Here is a 20,653-nt window from a genome sequence, read left to right on the forward strand (position 1 = left end):
AAATTGCTCCTGGCAGGTTCAGGGGACCATATGGGATGCCAGAATCTGCATGCAAGGTAAACGCCCTACCTCCATGCTATCTCTCCAGCCCCGAATCTTTTTTTTTATTAATATCTTTATTTAAACACCTTGATTACAAGCATGATTGTGGTTGGGTTTCAGTCATGTAAAGAACGCCCCCTTCATCAGTGCAACATTCCCATCACCAATGTCTCAAATATCCCTCCCCCCCACTCCACCTCCGCCTGTACTCTAGACAGGCTTTCTACTTCCCTCATTCATTCACATTGTTATGATAGTTCTCAATGTAGTTATTTCTCTAACTACACTCATCACTCTTTGTGATGAGCTTCATGAAGTGAGCTGAAACTTCCAGCACTTCTTTCTTTTGTCTCTGAAAATTATTGCAAGAATGTCTTTCATTTTTCTTAAAACCCATAGATGAGTGAGACCATTCTGCGTCTTCCTCTTTCTCTCTGACTTATTTCAATCACATAATAGATTCCGTGTACATCCATGTATAGGAAAATTTTATGACTTTATCTCTCCTGACAGCTGCATAATATCCCATTGTATATATGTACCACAGTTTCTTTAGCCATTCATCTGTTGAAGGGCATCTTGGTTGTTTCCAGTCTGGCTATTGTAAATAGCACTGCAATGAATATAGGTGTAAGAAAGGAAGTTTTGTATTGTATTTTTGTATTCCTAGGGTGTCCAGCCCCAAATCTTATGTCCTTTAAAAAGTTAACTTGTCCAGTACTTAGGGTAGTTTAAAGGTCAATGATGACAAATGTATGAATGTGAGGGTTTATCTACTACATGCAATAAATGTTTATCCAGACAAATATTCAAATGCATCCAATTCTATGTATCAAAAATATATTAAAGATTCATATCCTGGGCCAGAGATATAGCATGGAGGCAGGGCGTTTGCCTTTCATGCAGAGGGACGGTGGTTAGAATCCCGGCATCCCATGTGGTCTCCTGAGCCTGCCAGGAGCGATTTCTGAGCATAGAGCCAAGAGTAACCCCTGAGCGCAGTCTGGTGTGATCCAAAAACAAAAACAAAACAAAACAAGACAAAACAAAAAGATCCATATACCTTGAGTCTCTTCTAGTGTGAATAGGAGTACTAAAAGCAGGGAACTTTTTAATGTGCAATTTTTAGAAATTTTCATAATTCATTTAGGTGACTGAATAAATTTTTTATTTCATAAGGGTAATTTAGTAATTTGCTCTTTATGCACCTGAACAGTGGCCATAATCCTGTACTTTTCCCCCAAATCTTTCATATTTGTTTTCTTTTCAAAACTTGTACTTCATGTCAAATTCCAAATTTCTCCCTTCTGATTCTCTCCATTTCTAGAATGCTACCTCTTAGATTTTCATGGTGTAGCTTTCCCTGAATAAAACTCTATCTCAAATTAAGGCTTTATTAATTTTTTTGTTTTGGTTTTTTTTTTTTTGGTCACATCCAGCAGCGCTCAGGGGTTACTCCTGGCAGGCTCGGGGAACCATATGAAATGTTGGGATTTGAACAACTGACCTTCTGCATGCAAAGAACATGCACTACCTCAATGCAATCTCTCAGGTTCCATACTGATAATTTTTTAAAAAGTTACAGAAGCCTCATCTTTTATTTTTATGCTAGTTTTTTTTTCTCTACCTAATAATATAAAGAGCATTTTTGTTTCTTTGTAATGTAAACTGACCTGACTAGGAACTTGGAATGCTCCTGATCGCAGTGTGTTTTGTTGTGTTGTGTGTGTGTGTGTGTGTGTGTGTGTGTGTGTGTGTGTGTGTACTCACTCACTGGTGTACTTTGCAGACATCACTGATAGTTTAATATTATTCTTGACACGGAATAATGACTTCATTTTTGAAAATATGGTAGTATTCCTTTATGCTGAAAATAGAACTATGAGTGTGTCACAGGGACCCAGAGCACAGGGCCCAGTCCTCTGAGCTTTCTTTCTGGCCTGTCGGTATTATTTTTAGTTTAATTGTTCTGGTTATCAGTACTAACATTATGGCCTTATTTGCATTTGCCTAATGGCTATTCTGAGTCTCTTGTGTTTAATGACACCTCAATTATTCACATGAATCTCCAGGGCACTGTGCAGAGTAAGTGATATGATTCTTCCTATATGTGATTCCTTAGAGAAAAAAAAAACTATAGTGATGAATGAGAGAGCAGTTGCTATCTAGTTTATGGTAGAGCACAACACCTCAATGAAAGGGTATCAAAGAAAGATTTTTTTTTCTTTTTGGTCTTGAAGATAGAAGAAGCAAAATAGTTTCCTTTCTGACCTAAGAAGACTTGACATGTATGTTAAAATTCATATGGCTGCATACTAATAAAAGTTCATTTTATTTCTGGTTCACTAAAACATGCCACAATACTACAGGGCTGGAGAGAGAGCTCAAAGGGTAGGGTACCTGTATAAAATCTGTGAGTCTCCAAATTAATCCCTTCCACATTAATTCCAGTCAGTCAACTGGTCACCCAGAACTGCATGCTGAACATTTCAGCAAAGGACTTAGCATTGCAGATGTGGGCATCTAGCTATAGAAAAAACAAACAAGCATGGGGCTGGAGAGATAGTACAGCAAGTAAAGCTCTTGCCATGCATATGGCCAACCCAGGTTCCATTTCCACATCCCATATGGTTCTTCCCAGGAATGATTTCTGAGTGCAAATCTAGGAGTAATCCATGAGCATCACTGCTGTATCCCAAAAACAAACAATCAAAAATAAGTAAACAAACAAATATCTGCCTTCAAAAAAAAATTAATTTCAGGCCAAGTCCCTGAGTATTTTTCAAAATATTATTGATGTAAGTTTTTTTTTTTTTTTGGTTTCTGGGCCACACCTGGTGATGCTCAGGGGTTATTCCTGGCTATACATTTAGAAATAATTTCTGAAAAAATTGTTTCGGGCTTGGGGGACCATATGGGACACCTGGGGATCAAACTGCAGTCTACCCTACATCAGCCATGTGTAAAGCAAATGCCCTACTGCTGTGCCACTGCTCTGGCCCCAATGTAAGATTTTTTGATGAAAATTCTTGATAATAAAGTATGAAGTAACTAAGTATAAAAAATTGAAGTATATAGAACTTATCTCTTTATAAACATATTTAAGCATGGTTAAACATAGAGTAACAATTTCATTTTTAAAAAAATAATCTTTATTTAAGCATAATGATCACAAATATATTTGTGGTTGGGTATCAATCTTTCTTCAAATGATTGACATAGTAACAGTAGTTCTTGGTATGCTAAGATCTATAGCAAGAGAGAGAACACTACATATAAATCTAAGGAAAGGAAAAGTCTATTTTATTGCCAAAGATTAACAATAGGTAGGTAGATTGTAATTCTCATTGTTATGCCCAACCACATAGGCCCACTTCATTACTAGTGATATAGACACTGTTATGTTTTCCCAACTCAAACCCCTTATCTCAAATGCAATGCAAAATTCATCAGCAAGGCTTTAAAGCTATTGAAAAGCAACTTTCTCCCCTTACAATCCTGGCATTTTTTTAAATATATACTTATTTTATTTTTAATTATTTAAATATTTTAATTAGGGGCTGGAGAAATAGCATGGAAGTAAGGCATTTGCCTTTCATGCAGAAGGTCATTGGTTAGAATCCCTGCGTCCCCTATGCTCCCCTGAGCCTGCCAGAAGCGATTTCTGAGCATAGAGCCAGGAATAACTCCTGAGCGCTGCTGGGTGTGACCCAAAAACAAAAAACAAAAACAAAAACAAAAAAATTTTTAATTAATCACTGTGCATTCTAGAATCACAGAGTTAACCAGTTATACTTAATTGGATTTCAGGTATACAATGTACCTAAACCAATCTCTCCACCAGTATCCACTTCCCTCAAAATTGTCTCCACTGTCTCTCCTGCAATGCTTTATCCTCCAGCCCGCCATTATAGTCAACTTTTTTCTCTTAGACACTGTAGTTTACAATACTGTTGCTAAAAGGGTCATGCCTGTCACCTCTTATCTATCCTTTCAGCACCTCAACCTTGTCCAGATTGACCACTTCTCTCTATCATTGTCTTAGTAGTCCTTTCCTTTTATTCCCCACATTCGCAATATTCCTCTAAAAATTAACTCTCTTAACCTTGACTTCTGTTGTTAATTCTGACTTTTTCATCCATTCCTCTGCTCTCCAGTCATCTGGGACTTTAATTCCTAAATCACACCTAGTAAAACTCAAAGGGCAACCTATGGATCCTATTTTAAAGGAGGAAATAGTTAAGAAGCATGTGTATCTGAAAAAAATGGCTAAATCTAAAATGTGTTATACAATTTCCTTCGGAGAATTTACACATATATTAATGTAAAAGTAGGCTTAACATAATTAGATTTATAAAAGAATGATTATAAAATGTCTACTATGGTGCTATGCTCTTTCAAAGTATATTTATTTCAGAATATAAATTCTATAAGAGCAAGGGCTATGTTTGCCATTCAATGCTAAATCTTCCAGATCTGATCTAAAGGTAGTAATACAGTGGGTAGAAATTCAACAAAATGTAGTTTATTTAATTGGAATTCAGAAGAATAATATTGAGAACACCTAGTGTTCTAGTTGGAAGTCACCCACCTAGAGTTGCCTAACTCCAGACTTTGGCTGTATGGACACCTACAGTTTTCTGATATATATCATAGAAACTTCATCATCAGTTTGGGAGATTCAAGAGACTGATATCATAAAATAAATTTGAGTATGGAGTTATTTTCTTCCTCAAGTAAATCACTACAGTTTATTTTAGTGCTCCATTTATCAGAGAAGTTGAGAGGCACATGCAAATTTCTTCAGATCTATAAAAAGGGTGTTCATAAGGCCTTGAGACTCTTTTAATGGTCCATTGACCACATGGATACCTTCAACATCCGAGTCAATAATAGATATTTTAAGGAGTTTTAGGTTTTGACATTGATTATAAATCTATACTATATTTTATTATATAAAAAGTTTTGATGACATGACATGTGGCATGACTAAAAATATTGTATTCTTCCACTTAGTATCACTTTTCTATTAAGCTTCTTTTATGATTTCAAAAATAATAATTAGAACAGTAAAATAATCTGCAATATATCCTCTCAAAATGTATAACATCAAAAAATCTCCTGATTCCTAGAAGAATTTTCTAATAAAAAAAAAATCTGAAGTAAAGACTAAAAGTTCTGAGGTAGAGAAAACTGAACATAGTAAATGTGGTAAAGGAAATGAGACAGATGTTGAAGAAATCTAATGAGGCACAATATGGAACAAACTGTGTGTAACAGAGGGGGAGGAGCTGAAATAGAACATCTCTGAGGGGTCAGATATAAAAAATTATACTGAGTTGATCAAAAGTCTTAACTGTGGTCCTGACAATAATATTAGCATACCATTTACTTGTAAGAATATACCCATCTTGGGGCTGGAGCTATGGCACAGCAGTAGGGTGTTTGCCTTGTCCAGGACAGACCACAGTTCGATCCCCCTGTGTCCCATATAGTTCCCCAAGCCAGGAGCTCTTTCTGACCACTAAGCGTGTGGTTCAAACCACCAGGTTTGGACAAAAAAAAAAAAAGAATATCCTCATCTTATGATCTTAGAACAATTCACTGCTGGTAGGAATTTGACTGATTTTGTCTTTTTAGAAAACAGTAGAGGACACCTTTCAAAAGAATGGGAATTGAGCTTCCACCTGACCCAGTCAGACCACATATTGGCATTTATCCCAAAGGCTGAAAAACTCTACTCACAAAAAATATTTATATTTCCATGTTCATTGTGGCTCCATTTACAATAGCTAAAATATGGAATTAATACCAATGTCCAGAACAGGTGACAAACATAACAAAACAGTGGTACACAGCACATTTGCAGAATGGAAAATTGTTCAATCTTAAAAAAAGATAGTAATGCAATTTGCTGCTACATGGATAATTTTGGAGACTATTATGCTGACTAAAGTTAGTCAGAATAAGAGACAGATAGATACAGAATGACATTATCTATTATAAAGATAATAGAGGAATAAAAAATGCCCAAAGACAACAGTTTTTGGTAGGAAACATCAGAGGGGAGGTAAAATAGGCAATGGACAATGGGGAGTGGTTACTTTTGAAGATGGTATAATGCTTAAACATGTTATGCATGAAAACTATTGCAAACCACTGTGCCTAAAATAAAATTTAAAAATAAAAAATAGGGGGCTGGAAAGATAGCATGGAGGTAGAGCATTTGCCTTGCGTGAGGAAGAATGGTGGTTCAAATCTTGGCATCCCATATGGTCCCCCGAGCCTGCCAGGAGAGATTTATGAATGTAGAGCCAGAAGTAACCCCTTAGTGCTGCCATGTGTGACCCCCCCAAAAAAAAAAACCAAACATAAATAAAAACAAAAAATAAACTGTTTCCACGTTATATCAAAAATTCTGGTCATATTAGCTAAAATTAGTAATTTACATTCCTTATTAATGACATTTCCTGTTAAATGTTGTAGTGAATAGGGAATGCAAATGGGACTGAGTTTGACAACCAAATTCTGAACATTACCCATATCTGAGTCATTATTACTCAGCTAAGAAACTCCAGGATAGTCACAGACTTTTTTTTTTAGGTAAGATTGGGTCCCCAGAACCACTTGTACAATAATCTTCACACCACCTTTGTTTAAAGAGCCTCACATTAGTAGTATTAGGAGAAGAACATAGGAATCAGAGCAATAATAGAGCAGGTTAAGTATCTGCCTTTCACAAAGCCAACCTGGGTTCAATCTCCAACATTCTATAATCCCCTGTGCACCACCAGGAGTGAGTGATTCCTGAGTGCAGAGCCAGGAATAACTACTGAGCAACACCAGGTGTGCCCCCAAACAAATAAACAACCAAAAAATAAATTAGCAGATATTTTATTGTAATTCAACTATGGTATACATATGATTCATGAATTATAAATCATGAAGAATGCAATGTTATTGTATCTCAATAAAACAACATATTGAACAAAGGGCAGCGGATAACATACATTGCTAATTTTACCAATATGAAGCTCTAAAATAGGTAATAGTGAGAAAAGCAAAGGAGAAGCAAACAATGAGAGAGAAGAGGGTAAAATATTCAATGTGTTTGATTAGAAATAATGCAATAAAAGTTTCAGGTCTAATAAGATACACAAAAACATATGAACATACATGTAGAAGCCATATTGGTGCTTTCTTTAAGGCTTTTTCCAATTTCTTCTGCTGTATGGAATTGTTATTCATCTCATCTTCCAGTGTACTAATTCTATTCTCAGCTGCTGTTAACCCGTGGAAAAGCTCAACCATGTTTTTCTTCAATTCATCTACTGAGTTTTTTAGACCTGTTATTTGACCTGAAATTTCAGTTTGGAGTTTTCTGATTTCTATCTTCATATTCTCTTGATTCTTATTAATGTTCTCTTCTATACCTTCTTTGAGTTCTTTGAACATCTTCCATATTGCAACTCTAAACTCCTTATCTGAGAGACTGACTAGTTGGTTGGTCATGTTCAAGTCATCAGAGCTGCCATCGTCATTCTCTATGTTTGGCGCTGGCCTGCGTTGTTTCCCCATTGTCACACTTGTATTGTGGGTTTTTCTACGTGCTGTAGTTGTATTCATTGGCTAAATGATGTGCACGGCCGGGAAGTTTCTGGGCTTGTAAACTCACCTCCAGGGAAGGCTCCAGGGAAGGCAAGCCGTCTGCAGATGAGCCACACCAGGATGAAATCAGGCCGAAAATGGAGCACAGCACAGAAGACAGGCAGGTAGGGGTGCTGGCATCTGAGTTCCAGCAGAGTTCAGCGGCTTCCCCTTTCTGGGCTTGTAAAGTCAGCCATTTCTTACTCACTCACTCACTCGCTAGGTAGCTTCAGAATGCAGTTTTGGGGCAGTTCACTTCCCAGGGCTCTGAGAGCTTCAAGGATTCAGAAAAGACAGAGAAGCATAGAACAGGGTTCTCTTTAGGTCCTCAGTTTCCTCAGAAGAAGCACTGCAGGGCGGAGACTCCGCAGGTGAAGCAATCAGCACTTCACCTGGCAGTCCCCATAGTCAGCCATTTCTTACTCACCCATATTGATGCTTTCATTAGAAAATTTGATATTTCTGTACACTTGAATGTTTTAGATTATCATTTATGTGTTTTAAAGGATGTATTAGGAAAGAGAAAAACTGCTGTGGTAAAATAATCACAAGAGTGATTTCAGCAAGCACTTTATGGGGCTGATGCAGTAACCAAGGTGACAGATAATGGCAAGCTTCATTCTATGACCAAAAATATAAGGCACGAAGAAAAATGAAGATTTAGTCATGACCTTGAACAGTAAAACATCATCTGGAATTATCTCTATCCTCATTACTCTCCAGGCAACAGCCTTGGCTTTCCCCTTCAGGCTCTGTAATAGATGTGGCCATCAAGAGGAGCAACACGGGCTCCCTCTGAATAATGAGCTAAATAATCTAACGGCAAGCACTCAGACCATGGCTTCTCACTCTCTTTAGAAAAGGACATTTCATTGCACATCTATCTTTAAGAAAATATCTCATGTGTCACCATTTACATCATTGCCAACCCACCCACCAGTGCTAGAAATTTTATTATTTTTAATGGTGACCATAAAAGTATTTAAAATATCCATTCTAGAGTCTTAGCATTCTCCACCCAATTCTCATCTTATACAAATTAATACAGGGGAATAGAGAATTAGAAAAATTATATTAAGATACCCCTCTCTGGCATTCTCCTTGAATTTAGTTTACCAAGGGTGGAGTAGCAACATGCCTATATAGCCAGAAAATAAACAAAAGTAACTTATCAGGGCTGCTTAATTATCAGTGCCAAGTTCTTAACTTGGAACATGCCAGTTACTACTCAATATAAATTAATACTTCATTTTTTATAAGTGAAGTGTTAGATTGCACCTTTTTTATCCAAAGCAAAGTTCATCCTTGAGAAGCCACCTGATTCCATGATTCTCTCCCCTAGGCCTGGCTTGGCCAGCTCACTCAGAGTTGAAAATACAGCATATGGATTAATTTTACAGTGAAGAGTCTAAAACCAAATATAATATTCAATAATTCAACAAATGAACAAAAAAATAAATCAGCCAGCACACATCACACACCATAGTCCATTTCACTGTGATACTGGAGTTTTATTTTTCTAAGCATAGCATATCATCAGATTAGCACCAGAAGAGGAAAGAAGAAAGAAGGCCATTACAGAATCTAGCCAATATTCGGTCCCCACTCCAAAAAGGGTGATCAGCTTTTAGGTATCAATCATTAACAGAGTACACATTCAGTTTTTTCTGATCATTTATATATATTATTCTGTTCCTTTATATATTATATATAATAATATAAACTATATAATATATATAATATTATATATAATATATAAAGTATAATAAAGTATATTATAAAGTATATATAAAGCACAAGAGGGTTTTATATATCATATATAAATAAAATCAGCAGAATAGGATAAGTAGAGTATATCTGGGGAAAACTTAGAGAATGTGAATCAAATGGTGGATATCTGGGAGAAATGCACAGAAACTGAACAGTTCTTATATTTTCCCTGCCAGTATCATGATGGATGTCTTAAGTCCAGGCAAAGTGTGATGGTTCCATTTAATACAAAAGTGGCAGAAAGTCAAGAGGTGGAACTTTTTTGTTTACTTTCTAGTATTGCCACAGAAGTGAAATTGTTTTATTAGGAAGAAGGAATCATGAAGACGAGGATTATCAGCCTGAGGACAGGTGATGCCACTTCACATCACCTTCTCACGTGACCGGTCTTGCTGTACCTCAAAACACTAAAATAAAATGAAGTCCAGGGGCCGGCCAGAGCAATGGCACAGCAGTAGGGCATTTGCCTTGTATGGTTGACCCAGGATGAACCTGAGTTCGATCTTCAGCATCCCAGATGGTCCCCCAAGCCAGGAACAATTTCTGAGCACAGAGCTAGGAGTAACTCCTGAGTGTCACCAGTGTGGCCCCAAAACAAACAAAACATGAAGTCTAGACACCCATTCACATCTGTGGGTCACTTCCTGTCCTCATCTGCAAAACATCTGATAACTCTTCAATATTCTGAACACATGGTGTCATAGAGAATCTTATGAGGAATTTGACTTGCTTTTTCCAGAATCTTGGCAGCTCATAGGATACCAGTAACCTGGTTCTTTCTTGAACAGATCTAAAAGACTGTTTTGAACGGGGCTAAGAAAGGATTTGGTTAAGAACTAGCTTCAGTGGTATGAAGTGACAATACAGGGTTTAAGGTGCTTGCCTTTCAATCAACAGACCTGACCTGAGTTTAATCTCTGGCACCCTACATGGTACTCTGAACCTGGCAGGACTTATCCTTGTGTGCAGAGCCAAAAGTAAGCCCTGCACTCTATCATGGGTGGTACAAAACCAAACAAAAACAACAAAAAAAAATAGCTTCACTTTCAGAATCTGACAGGTAATTTTACATTTATTTATTTATTTATTTATTTATTAGTTTGGGGTCACACATGGTGATGCTCTGGGGTTACTCCATGCTATGTGCTCAGAAATCGCTCTTGACTTGGGAGACCAGATAGGATGCTGGGGATAGAACCCATGTCTGTCCTGGGCAGCCCCATGCAAAACAAACACCCTATTGCTGTGCTATTGCTCTGGCCCCTACAGCATTGATTTTTAACTACTCCTCCATCATTTACCCATCTATTACCCAGAGGTAAAAGAAAGGCAGCCAAAACATTCCCATTACTACATTTTTCTGGCAATGTTTCATGCTAAATTCAATGCTCCTCAGGATCTTTGGAATTTGAAACTTAAGGTATAAAATCAGCTATTCCAGGGCTAGAGCAATAGTACAACTGATAGGGCATTTGCCTTGCACCAGATGACTAGGATTTAAGTACTACCAAGAATGATTTCTGAGTGCAAAGTCAGGATGAACTCCTGAATATCACTGCATGTGACCCCAAAACAAACAAACAAATAAATCAGCCAGCACACATCACACATCATAGTCCATTTCAGTGTGATTCTGGAGTTTCATTTCCGTAAGCATAGTATATCATCAGATTAAGCACCAGAAGAGGAAAGAAGGCTATTACAGAATGCAGCCAATACCCCGTCCCCACTCCAGCTTTTAGGCATCAATCATTAACAGAGTACACATTCAGGTTTTTTCTGATCCTTTATAATTGTCCTTTCTCCATCTACTCCAATCTTAAAAAAGCCTAAAGCAATGGATACTCCCAATAAAAACAATGAAGAAATAGCATTAGGTTGCAGATATTTGTGGTAAGAACTTATAGGAGAATGAAAAAAGTAAACTGAACAAAAATGGGAAGAATAGATCTAGATGAGATTTTCTTTTAAATATCTGAAAAGAAGATTGCTCTAGGTCTGAGACGAACTAGAAAATTACGTATTTTAAATTATAATACAGATATGGGGAGGAGTCAACATATGAGCTTTAAAGAAAAGCACAATTTCTAAGCCACACCTACTTAACTCTAGTGTATTCAACCAATTAATTGTTGAGAAATTTTGGAAAAAGAAGTATCTCATAAAAGAAAACAAAATTAGGACTGTAGAGTTTGTACAATGGGTAGTGTGCTTGTCTATGGTTCACTGAGTACCACCTGTAGTAATTCTTGAGGGCATACAGGTATGACCCCAAAACTTTAAAAAAAAATCAAGATCTTTATGAGGGCCGGAGTGATAGCACAGTGGTAAGGTGATTGTTTTGCACACAGACAACACAGGACAGATCCCAGTTTGAATCCTGGCATCTCATATGGTCCCCTGAACCTGCCAGGAGCAACTTCTGAATGCATAACCAGAAGTAAACTCTGAGCATTGCCGGTTTGACCCAACGCAAAAAAAAAAAAAAGAAAGAAAGAGAAAGAAAGAAAGAAAAGAAAGAAAGAAAGAAAGAAAGAAAGAAAGAAAGAAAGAAAGAAAGAAAGAAAGAAAGAAAGAAAGAAAGAAAGAAAGAAAGACAGAAAGGAAGAAAGAAAGAAAAAAAGAAAGAAAGAAAGAAAGAAAGAAAGAAAGAAAGAAAGAAAGAAAGAAAGAAAGAAGAAAGAAAGAAAGAAAGAAAGAAAGAAAGAAAGAAAGAAAGAAAGAAAGAAAGAAAGAAAGAAAGAAAGAAAGAAAGAAAGAAAGAAAGAAAGAAAGAAAGAAAGAAAGAAAGAAAGAAAGAAAGAAAGAAAGAAAGAAAGAAAGAAAAAGAAAGAGGGGCCGGAGAGATAGCATGGAGGTAAGGCATTTGCCTTTCATGCAGGAGGTCATCGGTTCGAATCCCGGCGCCCCATATGGTCCCCTGTGCCTGCCAGGAGCAATTTCTGAGCCTGGAGCCAGGAATAACCCCTGAGCACTGCCAGGTGTGACCCAAAAACCAAAAAAAAAAAAGAAAGAAAGAAAGAAAGAAATTAAGATCTTTAATTATAGCTAAACATGACTATATATAATCATTTTTTGTGCACATTTTATTTCAATACACCACACCAACCTAGTTTTTTCAAGATGTAAGTAATTTCTCTAATATAATAGCTCATAAAAATTACCTGGGGAAAGTTAGTGAGGTTCACAAGGTACTAAAGCTCATAATATGCATGGAGAAGGCCTAGATTTTTTCCCAGCACTTCATGGTCCCCTAATCACAATGGGAAGTGAACCCTTAGCACACTAAGTGTGCCCCCCACAACCCACAAAAATTTTGTATAAACCAAAAATATCTAAATATATGTACTGTCCAACAATTTGATTAATAATTTATGTTACTTAATGGAATGAAGCAATTATTTAAATGTAAGCAATTAAGTAATTTGTTATGAGACTGAAAAACTGAATTCCAAATGTATGCTTTCTAAAAATCAAGGAGTTTGAGGGTGCTAAAGAGAATAGAAGAGGGATAAAAGCACATGTTTTGCATGTGACTAGCCCTGGTTCAATTCTGACACCACCTGATTCCTTCCCAAAGTAATACCAACTATAGCTATGGAAGACTTTGGGCACTGGGTAGCCTAGATAATCCCTGACACCAGTACAACAGAAACCACACAGCATCACATCCTCAGGCCAGTCCAGAACTACAAGCCGAGCTGCTGAGAATCTCCAGGAGGAACCAATCACTACTCCTCCCAAATATTAAGCATATCATTTTAACAAAATTTATTTTTAAATAATTTGAAAATAGGAATGCAAGTTTCTATCAAGAAAATGTAAATGTAGATAATATGGTATGGTTTTGAGGGGTGAGGCAGAAAACATATCTTCTGCTGCTTCAGGGATCACTCCTGTAGGGATCAGGGAAACCATGGTGTTGGGGATCAAAGTCAGATCAGCCACATGCAAGGCAATCGTCGCATTGACTGTACTGTTGCTCCATGGTCCAAGTTAGTCTACTAATAATGTTTTATCTTCAATATTAACAAGTTTCTATTGGCTTTAAGAAATAGAATCTCAGGGTCAATCAATAGCACAGCAGGTAGGGCACTCAGGAGTGATTCCTGAGTGCAGAGCCAGGAATAACCCATGAAGATCACCAGGAGTGACTCAAACACAAAAAGCAACAAAGAAAGACAGAAAAGAAAGAAAAATATAATCTCTAAGAGCTGTTTGTATTTTATTTTATTTTATTTTATTTTATTTTTGTTTTTGTTTTTTGCACGGTGCTCAGGGCTCACACCTGGCTCTGACTTAGAAACTACTCCTGGCAGGCATGAGGGACCAGATGATATGCTAGGAATTGAAGCAAGTCAGACTCATACAAGGCAAAGGGCCTACTCGCTGTGCTATTGTTCTGCCTCCCCCATCCCAATTTCAATTTTAAATGTATTCTTCAGTCTTTTATTCTGAGACATTTTAAGTAAAGTAAATATTTCACTCTTCTCTGGGAAAAGTATTCTTTTATGAGGAGACATTATCCAAGAGTTACAGACTACATAAATGTATATAAATATAGGCTACCTTGTAGATGATTATTTTAAGGAAATACTCACTTGCTATTTTGATAAGATAAGAGAGAACTAGAAATAATAAATTCTAAATGGTAAATTATAATTTATAGATATAACTACTAGATCAAATTTATTAATAAATTATAATTTATATAAATTATATATTATATATATTTTACTTTATCACTGATAAACTAAAATCTCCTTCTGTACATCTTTTATAGGCCCTGATATATTTTGCACTTAATTCTAAGAAGTTCCAAAATATTCACTGTGTTTCTTTATTCTTTTGTATCCAAGTCTTTGGGTTTTAGTATTTTTGGTTTGGTTTGGTTTGGTTTGGTTTGGTTTTTGGGCCACACCCGGTGGTACTCAGGGGTTACTCCTGGCTGTCTGCTCAGAAATAGCTCCTGGCAGCACAGGGACCATATGGGACACCGGGATTCGAACCAACCACCTTTGGTCCTGGATAGGCTGCTTGCAAGGCAAACACCACTGTGCTATCTCTCCAGGCCCGGGTTTTAGTATTTTTAAATTAACTTAAGCTTATAGCTGGTATACATACTAATTACGTCAAATTAATAAAGATACTCTGAGATACATCAGTCTGAGATTAAGGTAGGCAATGGATGTTTATTTTCATGCATATTAAGTTAAAGGCCTCCTAGAGAGGAAATAGGTGGAGCAAACCCATTAATAAACATTAGTAAAAATTCAGTATATAGGGCCAAGGCAATGCATAGCATTTGCCTTGCATGCAGCTAACCTGGGTTCATCCATGGCATATATGGTCCCCCTGAGGCTGGCAGGAGGGATTTCTGAGTGCAAAGCCAAGAGTAACCATGAGTGCCACAGGGCATGGCCCCAAAACAAAAGCAAAACTTCAGTATATATTAAATTAATGTCATATATAATTATGTTACTTTATTTTCTTGTTAATATAGTCCTTTCTGGGGCTGGAGAGATAGCATGGAGATAAGGCATTCGCTTGCATGCAGAAGGTCTGTGGATTCAAATCCCGGCATCCCATATGGTCCCCTGAGTTCACCAGGAGTGATTTCTGAGCATAGAGCCAGGAGTAATCAATCCATGAGCACTGCCGAGTTGACCCAAAAACCAAAAACCAAAACAAACAAACAAAAAAAAACAACAAAAAAAACTATATATGTATATATGTTATATATACATATATATAGTCCTTTCTGTTACAAAAATGCTTTAAATCTTTGTAACATAAAGAAAAAATAATTTTCCAAGTTTTATTTTGTAAAGTTGTTGACTAACACTCAGTACTTCTCAATATTTACCCCTGGCTCTGAACTCAAGGAAAAGCTAGGGATAATATGAGCTTAAACTGGATTGGTCAAGTGTAAGGCAAACTTACTATCCCACTGTACTATCACTTTGTCCCCCACATTCACCATGTCACCATGTTTGTACTGGGCCAACTCTGTAGGCTCACTCTTTTCTTGAAAGAGATATAAACCAAGCTGTGAAAAAAATCATGGGCACACTGGTCATACAGCAAAAAGCTGGCACTATCTGGAGGAGAGGGCAGGCCAATCCCTGCCCTACTGAAGCCATGCCTGCTGCATTCATCATCCAGGATTATCATTTTGCCTATAGCCCTGTCTCACCATCCCTGTACAATTATCTCTGGGAACCCAATCTGACCAAACTTTATCCGTATTTGGACTGATATCACCAGGTGTTTTTTGGAGCAAGTGCAGGGCACCCTCCCCCACCCCTCTTCTTCCAGGAGACCTTGGAGCTGAGGACATAGCCCTAAAAGCCACAGTATCAGTAATGGTGCTTTGAACTTTTGGACAATTTCATTTGTTTGACATTGTCATCCCCATAGGAACATAACCATTTAAAAGAATGGGCAGCTAACAATAAAAGTTTATTAAACCTTCTGTGCTGTATTAATGACTTCATTGGAGAAACAATTTTCACAAATGTGCTTAATCCCATACCTCCTTTTTTTCCCTTAAATTTTCTTTCTTCTCTTCCTTTTTCTTTTTTCTTTCTATTTTTAAGAACTTTGTCCTCACTTATCTTGAAACAAATGTATTATAGTCAATTATGTGATGCATTTTCTTTAAATATAGTAAAAAATGTAAAATGTAAGTGAAAATATCTTCAATTATGAACAATAAAAATACTGAAAAAAGGTTTTATCACGAATTCACTACAGATGCAAGAAAATTGTTGGTCTTTTACAGAGCCATACACTATAAGCAATATCCACCTTAGTTAATGTAATTAACTATTGATACAAATCTTGTATTACCACCTGCTACTCCTTGAGATTGCAAACTCTATGATTGTAGGCATCATGCCTTCTGCTGTGCCATAAACATATTGTCAATTCCCAGCACATACCTTTTGAAATGCTGTTTTTTTGTTTGTTTGTTTTTGTTTTGGGGCCACACTCGGTGGTGCTCAGGGGTTACTCCGGCTGTCTGCTCAGAAATAGCTCCTGGCAGGCACGGGGAACCATATGGGACACCGGGATTCGAACCAACCACCTTTGGTCCTGGATCGGCTGCTTGCAAGGCAAACACTGCTATGCTATCTCTCTGGGCCCTGAAATGCTGTTTTTAATGGATGAATCAACATATTAATCTATTTCTATTTTTATAAAGATATTTTCCTGTTATGTTTTCATGTGTTCACAAAACAAATTATAAAAATCATACAACAAAAAAATAAGTAATTCAAGTGTTTTTCTTCTTAGCAAGATTTTAATGAAGCTATTTTCAAATTTGTTTTGAACATTTTACTTAAATAAGTCTAAAATTATAGAACTTATAATATATTTGTGTTGCTACAAAGACTTTGGTTCTAGAACTAAAATTGAGTTCGTGCTAGTGTTTCAATTATCACAAATAATATTTGCTTAAAAACATTTTTTGTTTTCCTTCTATCGTTTACTTGATATTCATGTGGTTTTCTTTATGAATAGTGAAAAGTGTAATATCAGTAGTACTTATTTAGCATTTACATGGTGCTTCATGAACAATGATTTTTATAATGACATAGAATTATTACTATCTTTTGTACTTTTATATCATAATATTATAGGTATTAATATTATAGGTATTATATAATATTATAATAATAATATTATAGGTATTATATAATATCATAATATTATAGGTATTAATATCCTTGTACTTAAATTTTATTTACACCCTAAGTTACTAATATGCAGCTTAAGAGATTTTTTTATTTCTACTTAAAGAATATTTATTTTGAAAATATGTGAAGAATGAAAGCAAACAATGCTCAAAAGTCAACTGGAGGCCTTCCATGTTTCAAAGCATTTTCTTACTTTAAAAAAATGACTTGACTTGTGTGTTGTAGATTATTTTACTAAAAATGCAATTTTGGAAGCTGTTTTTACAGTTATTGCTCTATGGTTAATATTTGAGGATCTTTGAAGAAGTATCTAACCTCTCATGCTCAGCTTTTACAGCGTATTAATGATATTGATTTATCTACCTCATTTAACTCTTTAATATAGAAAGAATAAGGATGCCTAGCCAATTTTTTCTTTCTCCCCAGGCAAAATTTTTGCCAAAAGTTAAATATTTAATTTTTTTAATTGTAAACTAATTTTCTAGAAATTAAAACTCAAATTTAAACTCTGATCATGCTCTATATGGAAGTTACAATTGCTTATACCTTTGAAGTGATTAAGAAAGTCAATCTCAAGTGTCTAAATACTGAAGGTATTTATAGTCTGACATTGATATAATAATATTAGTTCTATTTTATTGCCTTTCACTTTCATACATAATTTTGTTGGAAAATGTAATGTTAAAAGACAGCATTGGGTCAGTTATCCTGCATATTTGTTCAACAGGAGGCAAGATCTCTTTTTAAAATTAGGGCAAGTAGTAGTTGAGTTACTGAGTTGGAAATTTTACATTCACAGACACAGCCATTGAAAGAGAATGCTTTTCTTTTTCTTTTTTTCTTTTTGGGTCACACACGATGACGCTCAGGGATTAGTCTGGCTATGCACTCAAAATAATTCCTGGCGTGGGGGACCATATGGGATGCTGAGGGTCAAACCAAGGTCTGTCCTGGGTCAGCCGCATGCAAGGAAAATGCACTACTGCTGTGCTATGGCTCCGGCCCAAGAATGTATTTTCTAAGCTTACTTTTGGTGAAAAACCTAAGTAATGTTATTTAATATTTATGGAGGAGCCACATGTAGCTGTGCTCAGGGATCACTCCTCACAGGGCTAGAGGAACATATGCAGTGCACCTGGGTTAACTGCATGCAAGGCGCTGTATCAACTGAAGTATGATTCCTAAGTGCATAAGAATGATTTACTATGGCTTTTTCCGGACCTGGCTGACCTAGGGGCGCCATCATGGGAGTCGACATCCGTCACAACAAAGACCGAAAAGTGCTGCGCAAGGAGCCCAAGAGCCAAGACATCTACCTGCGGCTGCTGGTCAAGCTCTACCGGTTTCTGGCCAGACGCACCAACTCTACATTCAACCAGGTCGTGCTGAAGCGGCTGTTCATGAGTCGGACCAACCGGCCGCCTCTGTCCTTCTCGCGGATGATCCGCAAGATGAAGCTTCCCGGGCGGGAAGGCAAAACAGCTGTGGTGGTGGGGACCATCACAGATGATGTGCGTGTCCAGGAGGTGCCCAAGCTGAAGGTGTGTGCCCTGAGCGTGACTGGCCGTGCCCGCACTCGCATCCTCAAGGCTGGGGGCAAAATCCTCACCTTTGACCAGCTGGCCCTGGACTCCCTCAAAGGCTGTGGCACCGTCCTGCTTTCTGGTCCCAGCAAAGGCTGGGAGGTGTACAGGCATTTTGGCAAGGCCCCAGGAACCCCACACAGCCACACCAAACCTTACGTGCGCTCCAAGGGCCACAAGTTCCAGCGGGCTCGAGGTCGCAGAGCCAGCCCAGCCGCGGCTACAAGAACTAATCTGGATCCTGCTTTGCTATTAAAGAGTTTGGATGCTCAAAAAAAAAAAAAAAAAAAAAAAAAAAAAGAATGATTGACTATGAACTATTTCTAAGAATTTCAGTCTAAGATTTTCAATCAAAATTGTAAGTTAAATTTAAAAAATGTTGTGATTAGGACAGATTTTCCAGACTGGCATAAAATATTTGTTCTAGATTCTAGTATCTAAAGATAGACTCAACTATAAAAAAAATAAATAAATCAAAGCTGGTAAGTGCCTTTAGACTAATTACTATATTTATGAGAAAAGCAAACTAAAGGGAAAAGTGATAGGTTAAAAAAATTCTAAAGATACCTAGTGACAATTCAAATTCTGGGGCTGGGGAGATAGCACAGCAGTAGGGCATTTGCCTTACACGCAGCTGATCCAGGACAAATGGTGATTCGAATCACAGCACCCCATGTGGTTCCCCATGCCTGCCAGGAGCGATTTCTGACCACAGAGCAGGAATAACCCCTGAGCACCACCAGGTGTGATCCCCTATAAAAACACACACAATCATCAAGTATTTATGCTCATTATATAAGGAAAAACATTTCTCATTACACACTATGTATTTACATACATACATATTATCTTGTTATTTCTACTTTAAAAAATTTAAAACTGTGAAATAAAAATGTTTAGAAGCTCAAAAACTTTTTTAAAAGTCAACTGAAGAATTGTTGTTTGGGCAATAGAAAATACTTTAGAATCTTCAACTCAATATTTTTAGTAAAAGTTCATTGTAAGTTGGTACTAGAGCAACAGTTTGGTGAATAAGGCACTTGTCTAGCACACTGCCAATCTGAGTTTGATTCCCAGCATCTCATATGGTCTTCTGAGTCTACCAGGATTGATTCCTGAACACAGAACCAAGAATAACTATTGAGTACTGCGAGGTGTGACCACAACCCCACCCCAAATTCATTGCATGGTATGTTGACTAGAACTAAAAATGATTGATGTAGAATATTTACTTGTGTATTTATAAAGTATGATGCTGCAGAAATTAAGTGATGAATTTTCAGTCACACTATATTTTAAAAAATTAATTTGCACAAATGTTTTTTAGTCTAGTATAGAATTTAAAATATTTATGAAGAAATAAGCAATATTTAGTCAATTTAGTTTCTTACATGCAGAGGCTCAATTTAGAGTGTGAAATATTTGATACACTTTAACTTAAATTCTTGTAGTTTATACTTCTAAAAAAACACCAAGATGGTTTTGTCTTCTGAGTCAATTAATTGTCATAGATACTAAAAATGACTATTTGGAAATTTTTTTTCACTGCCAACACTTCAAGGGATATATAAAATTTCTAAATTTTCAAACATTACTAAATATTTAAAATCATCTGCTCAAACTATGCTTAAAAATGGTCTAACATTCTTAAGTATAAAGTAAGTTATATTTTTTCTAATAGAAGAGTAATTATTTCTAATATTTACCACTATTTATCCTAAATAAATTTATATTTTATCCCAATTTTGTTCTTCTTAGTGAATTTTTCCTCTGAGATAAAATGTAGTTATGTTAAAATAATTGATAAAATTATAAAACTTGCTTTAATTCTATTATATGAAGTGTTTGCAGCCTTTGAATATAACTTTATATCATATAATATTCATGTTTTATTTTTTGTTGATGTTT

General features: G+C 36.5%; 2 protein-coding genes across 2 annotated transcripts in view; one reads left to right on the top strand and one right to left on the bottom strand.

Annotated features, from left to right (window-relative positions):
- The window catches only part of GABRG2 (gamma-aminobutyric acid type A receptor subunit gamma2), a 117,313-nt gene that overhangs the window by 93,842 nt on the left and 2,818 nt on the right, over positions 1-20,653 (bottom strand). The window lies entirely within an intron of this gene.
- LOC126011918 (60S ribosomal protein L18-like) lies at positions 18,384-19,048 on the top strand. Its single transcript, XM_049775677.1, is given in 2 exon segments — positions 18,384-18,952; positions 18,955-19,048. Coding segments are annotated over 2 exon segments (570 nt in total). The 5' UTR covers positions 18,384-18,406; the 3' UTR covers positions 18,979-19,048.

Source organism: Suncus etruscus, chromosome 6 (genome assembly GCF_024139225.1).
Source record: "Suncus etruscus isolate mSunEtr1 chromosome 6, mSunEtr1.pri.cur, whole genome shotgun sequence".
Lineage (NCBI taxonomy): Eukaryota > Metazoa > Chordata > Mammalia > Eulipotyphla > Soricidae > Suncus > Suncus etruscus.